The 21,877-nt window shown below is 41.6% G+C and overlaps 1 protein-coding gene across 1 annotated transcript; it reads right to left on the bottom strand.

Moving 5' to 3' along the window:
- Positions 1–458: 458 nt before the first annotated feature.
- On the bottom strand, positions 459–14,784 carry arl8b.S (ADP ribosylation factor like GTPase 8B S homeolog). The gene is made up of 7 exons (XM_018261345.2): positions 14,522–14,784; positions 11,350–11,430; positions 8,748–8,821; positions 4,569–4,662; positions 3,395–3,462; positions 3,028–3,098; positions 459–2,945 (listed from the first exon to the last, which is right to left on the bottom strand). Exons 1-7 carry the CDS (start codon positions 14,642–14,644, stop codon positions 2,896–2,898), a joined length of 561 nt encoding a protein of 186 aa, XP_018116834.1. The 5' UTR covers positions 14,645–14,784; the 3' UTR covers positions 459–2,895.
- Between the last annotated feature and the right edge of the window lie 7,093 nt (positions 14,785–21,877).

Genomic DNA, 21,877 nt, shown 5'->3' with positions numbered 1-21,877 from the left:
GGAGGAAACTTCGGGCAACTTTGGAAAACGAAGCGATCAGAGTGCCAGGCAGTTTGGGGAGAATGTCGCCCTGAAGAAGAGATTTGTCGCCAGGCAACTGATCTCCCCAAATCGGAGCGTGTGCCCTGACCCTTACAGTAAAGAAGATTCTACTGAAGATAAGTAGTAAATTTACCTAAATTGTAAAGTGGTTATTATCCAAGGGAATCTCTCTGGTATTGTTTGTCTTCAGTTGCAGAATAGTGTTGCAGCTACAGTAGTAAGATAGCTATTTTTCGTGCGGTATATCCCACAGCTATTTCTGTGTAACCTCATTTGAATGAAGGAAAGCCCCTTATTACTGGTAAATGTTGGCATTCAAGAAACACACATTTTAGAACATCAACGTGCAGCCAAAATGAAAACGAGAGAGGGAAGTGCAAGCGCTGGGCAGTCCAATAAACATACACACACACGGATTGATGAATCACAGTTTATTTTAAACATATCATCTACGACTCGAGGCTAAAAATGGATTTCTCATCAACATTATTTCCATAAATAAAATACAATAAGCTTCCCAATTTTGGAACAAAAGTCTGTACAGTTAAAATAGCATATAAAACCCACAAACGTAGCATATTCTGGTACACAGCTAAGTATTCTGGGACTATTTGGTTTTTCAATTATTTAATGGCACGTTAAACATCATAGGCTGCTGGAAAGCCACAGTTTGCTCACTGTTATTGTACAATATGGGCGGAAGAGACAGATCATTCAGTAATTTGGATCTTTATACCTTAAGTCTACTAAAAAATTGTTTAAACAATAATTAAAACCAATAGGCTGGGTTTACCATAAAAAAAAATTAATTATATCATGGTTGGGATCAAGTACAAGCTACTGTTTTATTATTACAGAGAAAAAGAAAATTGTTTTGTAAATTTGGATTATTTGACAACTATAATGGAGTTTATGGGAAATGGCCTTTCCGTAATTGGGAGCTTTTTGGATAATGGGGTTCTGGATAATGGATCCCATACTTGTATATATATTTTCCAAGGCCATTTAAGGTATATTTACAGTGATAATCAATATGATGTAGTAAACATGCATTTACATCCATGGTAGCACATATGGAGGCTCCAAGGCAATCCTAGGTTTAACATTATGGTTGTTAAGATTTTTGGGAGCTACCTCTTGTTTCAGAAGTTGAATTCAGCCCAACAGCCGATAGAAGCCTTGGGTTTCACTTTGAACATCCTTCATGTACAAAATATAGGATTAGTAATCAACATGGCAGTTAGATTCTGGAGCAAATAACAAGATTAGGGGAACATATAATTTATAAGCCTTCAGTGACCCTTTACTAAGTGATGCTGAAGCATAAGGCACCACGTGAGAAACACTAAGGTGTTCTGTAAAAAATAATAACAAAATCTTTTAGTTCACCGCTTCCAAGCAAGCAGAGTGAGCAAACAATCTATTTATGTGGATTTCCTTATGTTTTAGGCACAAGCAAAAAAGAAAAAGGCCAAACAAACTATAAATAGCAGCAGTGTACCGTGAGTTAAAGCAACCTTTAATTGCAGCAGAAACTACAGTGTCACAAACATATTTACCTTTTGGGGAAAAAGGGGGCCGGGCTCCTGTGCAGGTCACAGTAGGCTCAGCAATGGAAGACGGAGCTGGACGGAGCTCCACCAGTACAAGTGATGCAATTATATCAGACCACTAGACTGAAGGGTAGAAGGGAGGAATTTTGCAGTGTGAATGCTTTCTTCCTACTGCTAATACCTCTGCATACTGAGGGATATATAATGCTCTGCATGGAAGACACTGCCCTGCACACCACACATGACTTTGCTTAGCACTGCTCTATAGCATATGTCTGCGATGAAAGTCCAATGGGGCATGATGCTTGACCTAAAAACGGCTAGCCATAAATTTTACATGGCCAACAAATGTCTTTGATCTGCCTACTTTGCACATGGATGAACCCATGCAAAGCTCCCACATACGTTTGGTAAATGCAGCATTGGCCACGCCAACAGAGGGTTTGTAACAGTCTCATGTCCCATTGCAAATTTACATATATAACTCTTCTGCTGCCTTACTTTTGACCTCTCTGTTCTTCTCAAAGTGTATTGTTTTACATATGTTTAGTAATAAATGTGCACATTAAATATTGTCCTGCATTAAAATCAAGGAATGCTACTTCCTGTAGTGCAATAAAAGAGTCTGGCCTTCTATTGTTCTCAGCAAGGGACATTATCCAAACTGACACTAGCATTGCATAATCTCCATGCAGAAAGTGTTGGCACATCCTAGATTGCAGCAAAGGGTGTGTTCCAGTACGGGAGGCAGGGAGAAAAATGCACATCCAAAGTTGAATGCAGTAACGTAGTAAATTCCAGAATTATCCATAACAATTGAGATGGAAGGAAACAATTTCACATGAGAGAGAGCCTGCTGGGATATAGGTGCATAACCAAAATTATAAGAAAGGAGGGAAGAGCTGACAAATTTAAATCCCAAATATGGGAACAAGTACTTGTTGCAGAATGGAAAGTAGAGAGGAGCTTATTCGAAGGTGGAGATGGGTGGGAAAAGGATTGGCCAGAGGAAGGATACAACTTAAGAGGATGGTTCAGGGCTGAGAACAAGCAGAGAAAACACTTGCTGTAGAAAGGAATTACCAGATGGAATTTAAGAGCAGGGTGCTGATGGGTGGGGGTAACCTGGTAGGTTGAGGAGATGTCCTTCACAGAGTTAAGCAGGAAAGAGATAATCATGACTTGAAAGCTCATCCCAGGACGCAGAGCTGGACTAGGAAGGCACATCTAAATGTGCAGAGCAGTGAGGCAAGGGCACGATCTCAGGGTGCAGAGAAGCAGATTAACGCTACAGAGCTTTTTAGCTGCGTCGTGACTTGGAATGCTGGATCAGCCACTGTAACGTTATATCTGGGGAGAGAAAGAAAGAGTGAGGTTTCCCAGCACTATAAACACGCGGGCTAGTGCTGTACACTCTCATACCAACTCATACCTATGTTATCCTTCTCTTTGCAGGAAATGGAATAGCAGCATATTTCTCTATCCTGGATCAAAGAAAGGTTCCTGCGTGGAAAGAATAATGTGTATGAGTATCACCTAAGCACTGCAGACTGCCCTCTTGTTCTGCATATTCCATTCATAAAAACTTGTTGTTTTCCCATTAAGACCTTTTTTGTGTAAACCTATTTATGAAATTCTCCGGAAAACTCCAGAAGCCGTTGTTTGGTTTCCAGCGTACAGCCAGTTCAAAGCTATATGGTATGAGTAAATTACACTTGAACGCTTACGAATGTATTCTATTCTTACTGCCCTTGCCTCCCAGTCACCCCATTCCCAAAGCCCTGTGGATACTTGAGTACATTTTTTCGATGAGCTGCTTCTCATCCAGTGCAGTATGGAGATCACGCTTGTTTCCAAGCACTAAAACCTGGAAGAAAAAGGGGAAGAAAATGAATTCAGAGAAGACAGAGTTCTTGTATTGCTGGTGGTCTGTCTCTATGCTTTGCTGGACTCTGATTTGTTTCTCATTACAACTTGAGCAAGTGAGCAGTGCTCAGCTGTAAAAGATGTGGCAAGTTTATGCCTGCAGCAAAAGCTCACTACATTCCCACAATATAGCTTGTTATGTTGCAAGCAACCTGCCTCCTGTTGCTCCTGAATGAATCAGTTAATAAGATATTTTTTGTTATAAGAAACATGTTATTATTAGTACCGAATTGAATGCAATTTAGTAATTCTGGCCACATATTTAGGGTGTGCTAGGACCGTGCCTCTTATAAATTTTTGAGTAAGAATGACTGGCTTTTTTGGCCCATGATTCATGTAGCCAAACTGCTGCTTCTCCAGCGATTTCTATAAATACGCTGGTATCTACTGTGACTCCTGGCAGCTGTTTGTAGTTTTAACTATAACATTTTACTAGGTGTTTCCACATGTAGATGTACTGCACGTTATGAACAGGGTAAGTGCACTATGGTGCAGGACTAGCAGTGCTGTTGAGTACAAATTTTAAAAGGAACAGTTGAGTATAAAAATAAAACTGGGTAAATGGATAGGCTGTGTGAATTAAAAAACGTTAAGTTAGCCAAAAATGTAATGTATAAAGGCTGGAGTGAACAGATATATAACAGAAGTCGGGCAGATGTTGATCGGGAAGGTTAAAAATCCTGTTGAATAGTGGCCGTATCTGTTTGTTGATGCAGTCCCACGATCCGACCACCCGTATGGCCTCCATTCTGATCTGACCGTTAGGACCACCATCGGATCAGCCCAATATCACCCACCTTAATGTGGGCATATTGTGGAGAGATCTGATTGTTTGGCGACATCGCCAGACATCCCTGTGTATGGCCACCTTTAGAGAGCTGGCATGGGGTAAAGAAGAGTTCTGCCTATTAGACATCTAGTCACTCCAGCCTTTATACATTACATTTTTACTAACTAACTATACTGAATTTTTTTTTTTATTTTGCATATCTTATCTATTTACCCAGTTTAATTCTCACACTGGATGGTTCCTTTAAAAGTACACACCGGAATTCCCTGTAACTGAGGTTTGTCCAGAAGATTGTGCAGCTCGTTACGGGAAGCTTCAATCTTTTCTCGGTCCGCAGCGTCTACCATGTATCTGTGAAGGAACAAAGGACAGTGAGCTGCTTTTGATGTATTAGTTGATTGAAGTCTATCTACAAAAGAAGGCTTGCAAACATTGTTATTTTGTGTGCTGTATGCAGTAATAATTGAAGTATCTTTACAAGCAGCCGTTTCTGCCTTTTAATTGGCCAGCTGGCTGCTAGCCAATAAATTCAGCAATGAAACAAATACTCTAAATGCTTGTACATGAGCTGATATAAACAGCTGGTTGGCTGGCTTTTTTGGCCCTTGTACGGGAGCCCTACCCAAAGACTGCATAGTCATGATGCAGTTCACTCCCGATGGGTCTCAGTAGGCCTTCATGTTATGATCAAATAATGAAGGGGGCAAATGATTGGAGGATCCCAATTTCGCCCAGGATTGTATAATGTATGCAACAAGGAAAGGACTTGCAAGATGTCAAAACGTTATGCAACCCCTCAGTAAATCCAATTGTTGGGTTTTTTTCTGCCACCAGATTGGGGAAAAAATTGAACATAGCACCATGCAGCAATTTTATTTACCTTTACCAGGCGCCCAAGGAAAAACGTATTATTATTATTAAATTGGAATACTCTACTGCACATGCGCATGTATACCCGGGAATAGGGATGCACCAGTTCGGGATTCGGCCTTTTTCAGCAGGATTAGAATTTGGCCGAATCCTTCTGCAATACTTCCGAACCAAATCCGAATTTGCATTTGCAAATTAGGGGCGGGGAGGGTAATTGCGTAACTTTTTGTCACAAAACAAGTAAAAAATTTTGCCCCTTCCCACCCCTAATTTGCATATGCAAATTAGGATTTGGATCGGTATTCGGCCGAATCTTTTGCAAAGGATTCAGGGGTTCGGCTGAATCCAAAATAGTGGATTTGTTGCATCCCTACCCGGGAATAATAAAAAATGGAAGCACTGGGGGTTTTTTTTTTCCATGGGCCAGTGCAGATTTTTCCTAAAAGGAGCAATGACCCAGGGATAAATCTTACTGGTTGGATTCACTATCGGATTCCTGGCAGTTTGAAGCCCTCCAATGAATCACTCTTTCCATGCCCTTTAATCTGATGGCCTAGATATCAGTTCTAGCCCTCTTCTCGTTAATCAATAGACTAGCAGCCAAACCACCTTCCTATTGCTACTGTTAATGCCAGCCTGGCAAGAGCAGAGCAGAAAGTTCCCCCAAAAAAGTTTAGGACACAATGTTTATAAATAAAAAAATAAATAAATGAAAGGTGTATTTTAAGACCAAGTTGTTCAAAAAAGTATTTAATTTAACAAATAGAATTCTATACTTTTTGAATTCTGTTTGTTAAATAAATGATATACTTTTTGAACACCTTGGTCTTAAAATACACCTTGAATTTTTTTTTTTTTATCTTGCATTATCCTCAATAGGACCTTGTGGATTGAAGGTGTTTTTTAGACCAGTGAAGATTTTTTTCCATAACAATGTTTATAAATGTGTTAAAATATTAAAATGCCTTTTTTTTTTTTTTTTTAAAAGAACTTCCCCTTCATCGTTTTTGTACAAGGTCATTTGGTGACTTTCCAATGTAGATTCATTACACATTTTAACTGGTTTTAAAGTTATTTCTAAATATAATTGCAATAAAAAGCAGCATCCGTTTAGCCATTTATATGCTCTGCTTTTTGTTCCGACTCCTAAAAAAAAATGTAGCAGACGCCAGGTGATTGACAGACCTGCCATAAGCTCTACTGTGTCCCTACACCAGGGATCTCTACCTTTTGGCAACTTGTAACATTTGGTAGGACATTTGGCTGGGGCTTAAAAGCTCCCTGCTTTCTCACTCGAGCTCCTGAGCTAAGGGTAAGTAGTCTCAGTAAGTACTACTCAGTCACATTGGTTGCTGTGGGACATGATTTTAAATGCACTATAAACTTGCTCACAAATAATAATAATAATGAGGGGACTTGACGTGGCACGTGAGCTTACATATTTTGGCCAAACTGTGGTACTAACACCTCACATTTTGTAATAATTATTTGTCATTTTTCTTTTTCTACTTTGTAGGACGCAATCGCATATTTGATAATCCTGTATCACATGCATTTTCTTTAGTAACTTGGTACTTACACCCAAACAGACTGAACCCAATGACCTCCAAAAGGTTGGCATGCTATAAATAAAATGCCTTTTTCCTTTCTGGACAGGATTCTTTGTTACACTGGAAATGAAGTGACGTCTCTTCTATGTGTACATTCCTTCACTCTTTGTAACCATCTACAGACACACACACATCTGTGAATCATGTCACTAACAATTGTTCCTTTTCCCACGAATTCTATAAAAACTCTCTGTCACTCTTTTATATCTGGGAACCGGGGTGGGTTACTTTTCACTATGGGATGGGCAGTGATTACCCAGTGATACTAATTAAACTTAAAATCATCCCATACGCCATCAAAAAAAGCGATACTGACTCTATACTAGCTGGAATCTAATCTTACGGCTAACCATGGCACCATTCAACAGAACTCAAAGCAAAGCACAACTAAAATGAAATGATCCCCCCCCCCCCCGATTAATTTTCTATTCTGCTACAGCAACGAGAACTGCAACAGATGTACAGGTAAGGGGATCTGTAATCCAGAAACCAATTATCCATAAAACAGGAAGGCCATCTCTCATAGACTCCATTTTAATCATAAAATTCTATTTTTTAAATGTATTACATTTTTATCTGTAATAATAAAACAGTATCTTGTATTCCCAATAAAGATATAATTAATCCTTACTGGAGGCAAAACAATCATATTGGGTTTAATTAATGTATAAAAGATTCTTTAGTAGACTTATGCCATGGAGATCCAAATTACAGACAAATCCCTTCCTGAAAATTCCAAGTCCAGTGCATTCTGGATAACAGGTCCCACACCTGTACAAGACACCAGCAGTCACAGCTTTACTGCAAGTTTCATGTTCTACTGAATTTACAGTCAGTAAATACTAGGGATGCACCTAATCTACTATTTTGGATTCGGCCGAACCCTTCGCAAAAGATTCGGCCAAATACCGAACCAAATCCGAATTTACATATGCTAATTAGGGGTGGGAAGGGGAAAATATTATCTTTGTTTTGTGACAAGTCACAAGGTTTTCCTCCCCTACCCTATTTGCATATGAAAATTAGAATTCGGATTTAGTTTGGCTGAGCAGAGGGATTCGGCCGAATCCGAATCCTGCTGAAAAAGTCTGAATCCGGAACCGAATCCTGGATTCGGTGCATCCCTAGTAAATACAGCTGCATTGCATGCACAGCACACCACAACAGCAGACAGCTACACTGCAGCATGCCACAACTGTACACTCAGCAACACCACAGCTGCAATATGGCACCACTATAATAATTCTACACTGTAACAGATCTGGGAATCCTGCAAGTTGCGGTAATATTGTAAGGTCTGCTGAGACACACTGTAAGGCCAACAATACAGACAAGCATCAAAATGCAAAGTATTTGTACATAGAACGACTGCATTATATTAATAAAGATTATTAAGTTGTGGTACAGGTATGGGACTTATTATCCAGAACGCTCGGGACCTGGGGTTTTCCGGATAACAGATCTTTCCTGTAATTTGGATCTTCATACCTTACGTCTACTAGAAAATCATGTAAACATTAAATATACCCAATAGGTTTTGCTTCCATAAGGATTAATTATATTTTATAGTTTTGCTATATACACATAACTTATATTATATAATATTTTGAATAGCAGCAAGTATCGATAAGCTACTACAGGTATAACACCTGTTATCCAGAATGCTGGGGACCTGGGGCTCGGATCTTTATGCCTTTAGTCTACTAGATAATCGTGTAAACATTAAATAAACCCAATAGGCTGGTTTTGCTTCCAATAAGGAGTCATTATATCTTAGTTGGGATCAAGGACAAGCTACTGTTTTATTATTACAGAGAAGGAAGGAAATCCATTTTAAAAATCTGGATTATTTGATTATAATGGGAGATGGCATTTCCAGAGCTTTCTGGATAAGGTATCCCATACCTGTACAAGGAAAAAAAAAAAGGATATCCTCAAAAAAAAAAAAAAACTTACACTATTGCATTAACACCACGGCAATAGCGCTCCCACATGCTACGGAATCGAGGCTGGCCTCCAATATCCCAGATCTGTACAGAAGAGATGTAACACACTGGCAATGTTAAAGGATATGAATAGTAGTTTCTGTTAGCAAAGAAAGAAAGCTACAGGGTCTTCTGTATGGTATGGAGACCAAAGCAGTAGCTTCAGCGCTGTATTTTATGAAACAGAGATACACAAAGTAAGAAACGTAAGGAATGCGAGAGAGAGAGAGAGAGAGAGAGAGAGAACATACAAACTCTTAAAGAGGTGGTTTACCTTTAAGTTAACTTTTAGTATGTTTTAGAATGGCCAATTTTAAGCAACCACAATTGGTCTTTATTATTTATTTTTTAGTCTTTTAATTATTCTGCCTCTTTCCAGCTTTCAAATGCAGGGCAGTCTTCTGAAAACAGAAGATATTTACATCTCATGCTACACACATAGCACTGCCTATATAACAAAAATTAGATTTTAACTCCCAGATAAGGCACGAACGCTTTACACTACGTCTTGCATTGTGATGGGCTTTTTGGCTCCTTTTAGCCCGACTCACGTGTAAAACTTCGGGTGACTTCGGAAAACCGAAGCGATTCGAGTGCCTTCCCGCCGTCGATTCACATTCTTGCCGGCGGGAAGGCATTTCGGGGAGATTAGTCGCCCGAAGAAGAGGAGATTTGTCGCTGGGCGACTAATCTCCCAGGAATCTTACCGTGTGCCATCAGCCTAACACTGGTGTGTTTGCTTCAGAAACTCTACAATAGTTTATATAATCAAGCTGCTGTGTAGCTATGGGGACAGACATTCATCAAAGGGTACACAGTAGATAACAGATAAGTTCTGAAGAATCCCATTGTATACTACAGAACTTATCTGTTATCTGCTATATATCCTGTGCCTGAATGGCTGCCCCCATGGCTACACTGCAGCTTGTTTATATAAACTATAGTAGAGTTTCTGAACCAAACACACCAGTTTTACCAGTGCAGCACAACACTACGTTATATTTTCATTACCTTAAAGGGTTTTAATTTTTTGGTGTTATTGTTTCCTTAACTCAGTGATCCCCAACCAGGAGCTCACGAGCAATATGTTTCTCACCAACCACTTGGATGTTGCTCCCAGTGGCCTCAAAGCAGGTGCTTATTTTTGAATTCCAGGCTTGGAGACAAGTTTCAGTTGCATAAAAAAACAAGTGTACTGACAAATGTAGCTTCTTATAGGCTGCCAGGGGCCACCAAATATCCAATTACAACCCTTATTTGGCATCCCCAGGAACTTTTTGCATGCCTGTGTTGCTCCCCAACTCTTTTGATTTTTGAATGTGGCTCACGGGTAAAAAAGGTTGGCGACCCCTGCTTTAAAGGAAAACTATACCCCCCAAACAATGTAGGTCTCTATTAAAAGATACTGAGTAAAACAGCTCATATGTAAAACCCTGCTTCATGTAAATGAACCATTATCATAATAATATACTTTTTAAATAGCATGTGCCATTGGGTAATCATAAATAGAAAATTGCCATTTTAAAAAATAAGGGCCGCCCCCTGAGATCTTAAGATTCACTGTGCACACATACAAACCACATGTAAGGTCACATGAGCCAATTAACAGACAGAGTTCTGCCTTTTGCTTCCTCACTTCTTCCTGTTACAGTTAGTGTTGTAGTATTTCTGGTCAGGTGATCTCTGAGGCAGCACAGATAGAGTCACGAAATGGTGGTTCAAGGCAAGAGATGTAAAAGGGCAATATTTATGTAAATATATATTCCAGTTTGGTAAGATTCTTTAATATGTCATTCAATTTGATATAAACTATCTGTTGCTTAAGTATTCATTTTGGGGGTATAGTATTCCTTTAACTCAAAGGTGGACAACCCCTTTTAGCATAAGTGTCCTGGACAGAACTGAACCCAGAACCTCGGCAATGCTAACCCCTGTACCATCATGATACTAAAAGGAAAAAAAAGGAGGAGGAAAAAATGGAGACTATTATCTGTTAGGCCTGTATTTTATACCACATGCGCCTTACATGTAAAGGGGTTGTTAACCTTTAGTATGATGTAGAGTAATATTCTGAGACAATTTGCAATTGGTTCTCATTTGTGGTTTTTGGGTTATTTAGCTTTTTATTCAGCAGCTCTTCAGTTTGCAATTTCAGCAATCTGGTTGCTAGGGTCCAAACTACTCTAGCAACCATGCACTAATTTGAATAAGAGACTGGAATATGAATAGGAGAGGCCTGCATAGAAATATGAGTAATGAAAAAATAGCAATAATACATTTGTAGTCTTGCAGAACATTTGTTTTTTTTAGATGGGGTCAGTGACCCCCATTTGAAAACTGGAAAGAGTCAGAAGAAGAAGGCAAACAGTTTAAAGAACTATAAAAAAGAAAAAATGAAGGCCAGTTGAAAAGCTGCTTAGAATTGGTTGTTCTAGAATATACTAAAATGTAACTTAAAGGTGAGCCGCCCCTTTCATACCTTTAAAACACAGCAAGGCATTATAGAAATTGCTGCAGAAAACATAGCAGAAGTATGTACGATAGTGTAGAAAAGGAATGGAAAATAACCTGACCTTGATTGTCACGTTGCCTTTTGTCACTTTGCGCATGTTGAACCCAACAGTCGGTATCATGTCCTCGCTGAACTGACCTGACTGGGGGGAAAAAAGGATACAACTGGTGAGACGCAAAAAACATTGACATTTATGTCACCCATTTATCACGATTCTGATACTTATTATGTAGCCATGATCAAGCGACATGTTGTATAAGTGGCACCTGAAATACCAAAGTGCTGCTCTGACAGCTAAAGTGCAAGGTCAGCTATATTATAACTACAGGTATAGGATTCCTTTTCCACAAACCCGTTATCCAGAAGGTTGTAAACTACACATCTTCCACAGACTCCATAATAAGCCAACAATTTATTTTTTTCCAAATAATTTCACCTTTCTCAGTAAAAATAATATAAGTACGGGACCTGTTATCCAGAATGCATGGGACCTGGGGAATTCTGGATAATGGATCTTTCTGGAATTTGGAACTTCATGCCTTAAGTGCATTAGAAAATCATGTAAACATTCAATAAACCCAATAGTCTGGTTTTGCTTCCAATAAGGATTAATTATATCTTAGTTGGGATCAAGTACAAGCGACTGTTTTATTATTACAAAGAAAAAGGAAATCATTTTTAAAAATTTGGATTATTTGGATAAAGTGGAGTCTATGGGAGACAGCCTTCCTGTAATTTGGATCTTCATACCTTAAGTCTATTAGAAAATCATGTAAACATTAAATAAACCCAATAGGCTGGTTTTGCTTCGAATAAGGATTAATTATATTTTAGTTTGGATCAAGTACAAGCTACTGTTCTATTATTATTATCTCAGAGAAAAAGGAAATCATTTTTAAAAATGTAGATTATTCGGATAAAATCAAGTCTGTGGGAGCCAGCCTTTCTGTAATTCAGAACTTCCTGGATAATGGGTTTCTGAACCCCAGATCCCAAGCATTCAAGATAATAGACCAGACCAGCACACAGACCTGCTCATTGTGCATTCGACAGAATAACTGGATAATTGGTGTTCAGGCAGACAGAATACATACAAAAACAATACAGGTATGGGACCAGTTATCCAGAATGCTCGGGACCTGCGGTTTTCCAGATAGCGGATCTTTCCGTAATGTGGATCTTCATATCTTAAGTCTACTAGAAAATCATATAAAAATTTAATAAACCCAATAGACTGGTTTTGCTTCCAATACGGATTAATTATATCTTAGTTTGGATCAAGTACAAGCTACTGTTTTATTATTATCTCAGAGAAAAAGAAAATCATTTTAAAAAATTTGGATTATTCTGATAAAGCCTTTCCATAATTTGGAACTTTCTGCATAATGGGTTTCCAGGTTAACGGATCCTATACCTGTACTTGTACTAGAGGGTAGATGAGCTACATGAATCCATTTTGGAGGCAAAACAAGTCAATTGTGGTTCTGTAATGTTTACATGATTTTTAGCTGATTTAACGTATGGTGATCCAAATTATGGAAAGATCCCTTGTCTGAAAATTGAAAAACTCCCAGGCCCCAAGTATTCCATATAATAGATACCATACCTGCACACAGCTCTGCTCATTGTGCATTTGGCACAATAACTGGATCATTGGTGTCCAGGCAGACAGAATACATGGAAAAACAATACTTTGACTGTGCCACCCAAACATACAAGTGTATAAAGTAAAGCACACGTAATCGGAACATCAGAGGTTACACAAAGTACACATATAAAGACAGATTTGCCCTCGCATGACTTGAGCTGCTAAACAAATGTCAGCAGGTTTTTGGTGCTTGCACCATGGTCAGGAATATTGCTGATTATAACCACAGGAAGCTGCTGAATGACATCCATTCCATTAAGGGTTTTTTTCTGAATGAAATGACGCAAACTCTAAGGGGAAGATTTATCAAAGGTCGAAGTGACCCGACCCTGCAGCCCGCGACCCGAACCGCAACCCGCATATTTACCCACTTTCATCTGCTACCCGAGCCGGACCCGCAACTGCCTTATCCGCAACCCAACCCGAAACCCGCTGACGAGCGCTGGATTTGCCCTGAGGGCGCCCCATCCCTCTCAGAAGATTGCACACATGTGCTTCGTGTCAAGCTTGAAGATGCGCATTTGGCTCCTGTCACCTTGATTCCGGAGCACTAGCCGTTCGGCGCTAGTGCTCCGGCAAGAAAATCGCTTGTGCGGCTGGACGGCATGCCCTTAATTGATGCCGCCCTAAGCCCGGGCCTTTGCGGCATCGCCACGAATGGGCCTGCCGTCGACCACCATCAAACAGGAAGTGATGGTGCTGCAAACCGGAAGTGACATCATCAAAATGGGCAAGGACAGAAACAAGTTTTGTAAAACTTTAAAAGGAGTAAAATATAGACAATATTACATACTTACAAGATAAGAAATTTAAATGAGACCCACGACTCGTGACAGTCGGATGAAATCAGCTTCCACGTGCGACATTTGTATTACTTACATTAGATTCGCCGCATCTGACGCGACGCCTGCGCTTCCTTGCGTAGGAACAAATGGACGTGCACTGAAAATCCCTTTAAAGCTGCCACCCACTGAGCAGGGGGATTTTAATGGCCTGTCTAACTTTGCCCCCTCCCCCGTAATAATTATTACCAAAACCCAACATATTCTGCATAACAGTCCAAACTGTCCTGATTTGTGAACAGAAGCACATACTTACATACATACATACATACATACAATCATATACACATACGTTCATACATACATACATGGGCAAGGCCCTGGTTTATTTGATAATCATTCAGAGGGGGCAAAACTACTGCAATTTAAACTCCTGAATAAGTGACCAATCAGAGCTATTTCCAGGTTGCTATGGAGAAATTACCCATGGAGACAGTGAATGGCTACTGGCTGCATAACAAAAAATCATCTTTCTGAATTTGAAATGAGCCCATACCCCAACAGCAATGTGACAAATGGCCTACAGAAGGGACTAGACCATTGGCAGAAATAACAAGTGTGACAGCAGAAAAGCCACAGCCTAACCCTGTAATATTACTGAGGACAGCACTGAACTATGCTCCTCAAGCTGCCAGGGTAGGCCAAGTATCTAACTCCGGCTCTGAGAGTCTTTGCTGGACTACAACTCCCAGAATCCCGTCAGGCGACATTGTGTTCAACAACAGCCTCCGGTCTGTTCTCACCGCTATAACATTGACGAACGTGGTTTTTCCCGAGTGCTGGAGCCCGACCAGGGTGAGCTCCATCTCCTCCTTCCAAAAGAGCGAGCGAAACCAGTCCAAGAGCCGGGACAAAAGGGACATCATGCTGGGGAAGGCGACTAGTAGCAAAAAAAGACCCGGAGATGGACAAGGATTAGCTGGTGCTTTGATACCAGCTGGGGGAAGCGGTATTAGGATACACCGGAAGTGTAGGGCGCTGATTCGAGAAACTGGAAGCGGAAGGAACTACATGGCACTATTAAGAGGACTCCCCTCCCATGCCTACGATAATGGTACAACCCTGAGCGTACTGGGAGGTGGAAGGGTTGATTTGTGTAGCGATATGGGGGGAGAATTCTTATCTGTAAAAGTTCAGCATTCATCTACCTATTACAAGGGAAACAAGTATTTTTGGATTGCCCTAAATCAGTAACTTTTACACTTTCTGTGTCCGAGTCCCCCCTGTGCATAACTGCCCTGTCAGCTGAGCTTGCCCCAATTTACAGGCTCTGTACCTGGTTTTAACACTAGGAGGAACATTACATAGTTAAATTGAAAAAGTGAAAAAGATCAATTCCATCAAGTTCAACCCCTTCAAATGAAACCCAGTATCCACACACACACCCCTCCATACCTCACATAAATTATATATACCCATATCTATACTAAGGGGCAGATTTATCAAGGGTCGAAGTGAATTAGAGGGAATTTTCTAAGTAAAAAAATTCGAAATTCGAAGTAATTTTTTGGATACTTCGACCATCGAATAGGATACTACGACTTTGAATTTACTTCAAATTAGATTCAAAGTAAAAATCGTTCGAATATTCAATAATCGAAGTACTGTCTCTTTAAAAAAAACTTCGACTTCAATACTTCGCCAAATTAATACCGGCCAGTTGGCAACCCTAGTTGCACCTCCCTTTTTTGGTTATGATTATACTTTTAATATGGGAACAAATGTAACGATTCTGGGAAAAAATACTCATGAATCAAACTTTCAGCTTGAGAAGAGTTTGAGAATGTAGATACTGTTCAGAAATGTAGGCAAAAGCCTTATGCACTTCGTGCCACCCACAGCAAAAGAATGTAGTCTAAAATAGGTGCTAAAAATACATATTAATAACTCCCTATTTGTCACTGGCTTTTGGCTTGATAATTTGGGTCATAACATTTCAGGAATATCTCATAATTTCTTGTTTCACTGGAGAACCTACATCATGGAAGTACCTCATGGGGTATGTTGCTTCACCCCAACAGAAATAACCTCAAATGTTATTTAATATCACCATGATCCTGTTTTTTTACATGAAATGTAATCCGATCAGATTTTGCTATCGTCAGAAGTCATACATGCACTTTTGGGTATAATTTAACTGTAAATATGAAAATATGAAGAAAATTGGCACAGTTCGGGCAAAGTAGTGATGGAGAATAAAATTCTGTGTATGTAGATTCCCACAAGAGCCCCCCAGACTTGGATAGATTCTTTTCTCAAGCCTTGAGCTGAACAACCTGATTTGTTATAAAACCAGCTCTGTGTTCTCCTACATGTAACTCCCTTTTTACAAGCCCATAAAAACTCTGTGATTCCTTTGCTGGGAATTCTGACTGTTTGTGAATTCAGAATCCAGTTTTTGTCTAGTAAACTTTGACTTTTGCCTCAAGTGTGGCAGAATGTAGATAATGTAGACAAAAGCCTTACACATTTCATGCCTCAAAAGATTTAACCATAGACTGTTTTTTCAAAACTATAGGAAAGAAGATTAAGATAGGTGATACAAATACAGATTAATAGCTCCCTTTAATGCACTAAGTTTAACTTGATGAATCAGGCCATAACATTTTAGGCAAAAATCTCTCACATAGAAGATGAGAAATTACCTCAAATGTTATTCAACCTTTTTTGAAAGTCCTAAACTCACAATCTGCGTTACAGGTGATGTACCCATACTGTCAGACTCACCAGTATAATCCAGTCGTAGAACAAGCTGGAGCAGAAGATAATGAACCCACAAGCGCCTCACACAACCGCTACCCACTTGGAGTGGAACAAGGAGCAGGGTTGTGGAGAGTAGCCAGTGAGACGATAGCGAAGTACAAGGGATTAGGCGAAGGCGTAGTCAGGAGATCCGAGGTCAGAAGGCAGGCAGCAAGATTCGTAAACGGTGAGACAGGCAAGAAGGTCGAGACAGGCAGCAGTAATCAAATCCGGGTTCAGGCAAAGGTCGGTAATCAGGAATCCAAGAAGTTCAAGACGCTAGGGTTTCAGTTCAAACAACCTAATAACCAGGCAATGCATCACAGACTGGTTTGGGTTTAAATACAGATAATTTGGCGCCAAACTGGCGTCACTGCGCTGACGTCGCGGAACTGACGCCAGCACGTCCATCACAGGCGTTTCCGCCTACGTCCTTGCGCCCGCGACCGTCGCCGGCGCCTCCGCGCCCGCGACCGTCGCCAGCTCCCACGTCAGACGCCGACGCGCATTAACGCGCCTGCGCCGAACAGGACGCATGCGTGTGTTCTCACATTGCCCCCCATCAAGGAGCGGCCTCAGGACGCGACCACCAGAAGGCTTACCAGGGTAAGTTCCATGGAATTTCTCCAGCAACTCCGGAGCATGGATGTTAGATGCTGGTTCCCAGGTACAGGAGCCGCTTGCCTCTTAACCTGGAATCCAGGATCTCCTCAACCTCAAATTCTTCTTGACCGTCGACCACCACAGGTAGCGGAGGAGGAGCCGAACGCCCAGGAAATCGGAACGTTGAGGCCGGTTTCAGAAGAGCAGCATGGAACACTGGATGGATGTGCCAGGACGCTGGCAGTTTAAGCTGGAAAGCCACAGGATTGACTTGCCGAATAATAGGAAAGGGACCCAAGAAACGTTGACCCAACTTCCTACTGGGACAAGAAAGTTTAAGGTTAACAGTTGACAACCAGACACAGTCACCCACCTTGAACTCTGGGTCACCTCTCCGTCTCCGATCGGCGTAGACCTTGAAATTTTGTTGAGCCTTCTTCATGTTTTCCTGAAGTTTTTGAAAATTGTTGGATAAGAAAGCTAATCGATCCTTGACAGCAGGAACTAAAATGTCAGAAACAATGGCAGAGGGAAAAGTTACTGGATGAAGACCGTAGTTTGCGAAGAAAGGGGACTGATTGATTGAAGAATGATGGGCATTATTATAGGCAAATTCTGCTAGAGGAAGAAGATTCACCCAGTCATCTTGGAGGTATGAAGAATAGCATCTCAGATATTGCTCGAGAGTCTGGTTAGTTCGTTCGGTCTGGCCATTGGACTGAGGGTGGAAGGCAGAGCAAAGGGACACCGAAATTTTAAGTGCCCCACACAACGATTTCCAAAACTGAGATGTAAATTGCGGTCCCCGATCCGACACCACCTCATCCGGAAGACCATGAAGTCTTACTACTTCCTTAATGAAGGTATCATCAGTCTCAGAGGCAGAAGGAAGTCTAGGTAATGACTTGAAATGAGCCATCTTGGTTAAACGATCCACAAAAACAACAATGGTAGAACAATCACAGGACAATGGTAAATCAGAAATAAAGTCCAAAGAAACTGATCCCCATGGACGGGAAGGCACAGGCAGAGGTTGCAGAAGACCAATAGGCCGAGAATGAGAGTCTTTGGATCTAGAGCAAACTTCACAAGATGCAACAAATTTAAAACAGTCTTTAGCCATCCCAGGCCACCAAAATAATCTCTTCGCCAAGATAATGGTCTTCTTGATACCTGGATGACCCGCCAATTTGGAATCATGCACATTCTTAAGGACCTCTAAGCGCATTTGTTCAGGAACAAAAATTTTACCTTGATGAAGAAGAAGACCCTCCTTGGAGACTAATGATGGTTCAGAGATATTCATGGAAGAGTTTTTAATTCCATCTACCAGGGTAGACTGTAGCAGGAGAAAATTATTAGAGTTTAAAATTGTTTCAGGGGAATCTCGTCTTCAGAAGAAAACATTCGGGATAAGGCGTCTGCTTTAACATTTTTAGACCCAGGTCGGTATGTGAGATGAAAATTGAATCTCATGAAAAATAAGGCCCACCTTGCTTGTCTAGGTCTCAACCTCTTGGCTGAACGTAAATACTCCAGATTCCTATGATCCGTAAAGATGAGAATCGGATGTTTAGACCCTTCAAGGAGATACCTCCATTCTTCAAGTGCTAACTTAATAGCAAGTAACTTGCGGTCGGCAACATCATAGTTACACTCGCTCTTGGCCAACTTACGAGAGAAGAAAGCAACAGGATGAAGATCCTCCTGAATTCCAGTTCTTTGCGACAACACAGCTCCCACCGCAAGTTCTGAAGCGTCAACTTCCAAAATGAAAGGGAGGGAAACGTCTGGATGGTGAAGAATTGGGCCTGAAGTGAAGAGAGCCTTCAGCTTCTCAAAAGCCGCCTGAGCCTGTGGCGACCAACAAAACTTCAGATTATTACGAGTCAACTCGGTAATTGGGAGAATGATTTGGGAAAAATTTTTTATAAATTTTCTATAAAAATTTGCAAAACCAATAAAACGTTGAACCGCTTTTTTGGAAGATGGAATTGGCCAATCAAGAATTGCAGAAATTTTCCTGGAATCCATCTGAATTCCCTGAGGAGAAACAAAAAAACCCAAGAAGTCCACAGATGTTTGTTCAAAGACACATTTCTCGATTTTAGCATAAAGCTGATGAATGCGCAGACGAGCCAAAACTTTCTTTAAATGTGATCTGTGTTCTTCCAAAGAATTAGAAAAAACAAGGATATCATCCAAATAAATGATGACGAAAATATCAAGGAAGTCTCTGAATACATCATTGACAAAATGTTGGAACGTTGCAGGGGCGTTGCAGAGACCAAAGGGCATGACCAGGTATTCAAAATGCCCATAACGAGTACGAAAAGCCGTCTTCCATTCATCACCTTCTCTTATTCTGACGAGATTATATGCGCCGCGGAGATCCAGTTTAGAAAAGATCTTAGCTTCCGCCAAGCGTTGAAAAAGTTCAGGAATAAGAGGAAGTGGATAACGATTTTTGACAGTAATCTTGTTCAGATCCCGGTAATCAATGCACGGTCTTAATGAATGATCCTTCTTTTCAACAAAGAAGATCCCGGCTCCAGCTGGAGAAGAAGACTGTCTAATGAACCCTTTGGCCAGATTCTCATCTAAATAAGAACGAAGTTCCGACAGTTCAGACTCGGATAACGGATAAACTCGCCCAAACGGAATTTGAGCCCCAGGAAGAAGGTTAATAGGGCAATCATAAATACGATGAGGAGGTAACTTGTCTGCCCCTTTTTTATTAAAAACGTCCGTAAATTCCTTGTAAGCTTGAGGAAGAAGATTATGAATTTCAGAGGCAGGGGATAGCGAACAAACTCTACTTGAAGAAGAAATACATTGAGAGGAACAAAAATTTGAAAGAAAGTTCACTTCGCCGGTAGTCCAGTTGATGGATGGGTTGTGTTTCTGCAACCAGGGTAACCCCAAGATGACGGGAAATAAAGGAGAAGAAACCACATCGAAGTTCATGACTTCAGCATGCCCTTTATTTAATACAACAAAAATTGAGACAGTCTCTTGCACCACAGGGCCTGAGGTAATCAGAGAACCATCTGCCACACGGAGAGCTATGGGGTTCTTCTTAGACTGGAGTGGTATCTGGAACTGTAGTGCCACCTTATTATCCAAGAAACACCCGCTGGCCCCAGAATCAAGGATTGCTTGAAGCTCTACCCGCTTGTCTCCCCACTGCAAAGATAAAGAGACAGTCAGGAGAGGCACGGGAACATGGCAACCGGAAAAGTCTCTTTCAAACATCCTCTTACCCGTTGGACGGATCGGACAACCTCGAAGCAAATGACCAGCTTGTCCACAGTAAAGGCAGAGATTGAGTCTGCGACGTCTGATCCGTTCCTCTGGAGTTAATGCCGATCTAATGGCTCCAATCTGCATAGGCTCTGGAGCTGCGCTGAAGACGGGCGGAGAGACAGCTGGAGGAAAAGTGGAAGGCACTCGAATAGGAGGTGGAGCGGTTGGTAACATCCAAGACTGAGGGAGAAGGCCTGCTTTCTCTGCCTGTTCTTCCTCTCTACGTTCTCTGAGCCTCCGATCCAGTTGGATGGAAAGAGAGATGAGTTCTTCCAAACTGTCAGGGATGCCAGTGCGGGCTAATTCATTCTTTAATTCGGAAGAAAGTCCGAAGCGGTACTGGTTTTTAAGCGCTGCCGGGTTCCATTCCGTGTCATCTGCCCATTGCCGAAATTCCAGGGTGTAGTCTTCCGCTGGGCGGCCACCTTGCTTCAGAGCACGCAGGGAGGCTTCAGCGGTAGTTGCTCTGTGAGGGTCATCGAAAAGAACTGCCATAGCATCGAAGAAGGAGTCTACTGAGGCCAATACAGGACTGTGACGATCGATAAGACGAAAGGCCCATGTCTGTGGCTCTCCCGTAAGAAATGAGATAATCACCCTGACCCGGGTCTGCTCATTAGGATAAGTGTGTGGTTTGAGCGAAAACAGCAATTTGCAGTTGCTCCTGAAGTTCCGAAACATCTTTCGGTCGCCAGCAAACTTCTCCGGAAAGGCCACCTTAGGTTCCGAAATTTCAGAGGTGATCACCTGAACTTCCGTTGGAGCAGGCGGAGTTGCAGCGGCCGTGGAAGGGAGATGGGTCCTAATGTGCTCTTGTAGCTGAGTATAACCACTTTGCAGCTCCCGAACAGCTTGCGTGAGGGACGACAGTTGTTGAGTCAGGACAGCAAACGGGGACGCCCCTTCAGCTGGATCCATCTGGCCTGGTTATACTGTCAGACTCACCAGTATAATCCAGTCTTAGAAGGAGCTGGAGCAGAAGATAATGAACCCACAAGCGCCTCACACAACCGCTACCCACTTGGAGTGGAACAAGGAGCAGGGTTGTGGAGAGTAGCCAGTGAGACGATAGCGAAGTACAAGGGATTAGGCGAAGGCGTAGTCAGGAGATCCGAGGTCAGAAGGCAGGCAGCAAGATTCGTAAACGGTGAGACAGGCAAGAAGGTCGAGACAGGCGGCAGTAATCAAATCCGGGTTCAGGCAAAGGTCGGTAATCAGGAATCCAAGAAGTTCAAGACGCTAGGGTTTCAGTTCAAACAACCTAATAACCAGGCAATGCATCACAGACTGGTTTGGGTTTAAAAACAGATAATTTGGTGCCAAACTGGCGTCACTGCGCTGACGTCGCGGAACTGACGCCAGCACGTCCATCACAGGCGTTTCCGCCTACGTCCTTGCGCCCGCGACCGTCGCCAGCTCCCGCATCAGACGCCGACGCGCATTAACGC

This window comes from Xenopus laevis, chromosome 4S (assembly GCF_017654675.1).
Source record: "Xenopus laevis strain J_2021 chromosome 4S, Xenopus_laevis_v10.1, whole genome shotgun sequence".
Lineage (NCBI taxonomy): Eukaryota > Metazoa > Chordata > Amphibia > Anura > Pipidae > Xenopus > Xenopus laevis.
Note: the sequence above shows the minus strand (reverse complement) of the source record. Positions and strands in the feature narration are given on the sequence as shown.

Excerpts from the sequence above, each read along its gene's own strand:
- arl8b.S (XM_018261345.2), bottom strand. The coding sequence starts at position 14,644 with ATGATGTCCCTTTTGTCCCGGCTCTTGGACTGGTTTCGCTCGCTCTTT. Across the intron at positions 8,822-11,349 it reads AAGGCAACGTGACAATCAAG|ATCTGGGATATTGGAGGCCA; the intron begins GTCAGGTTATTT and ends TCTTCTGTACAG. Across the intron at positions 4,663-8,747 it reads CGTGGTGTTAATGCAATAGT|ATACATGGTAGACGCTGCGG; the intron begins GTAAGTTTTTTT and ends GTTCCTTCACAG.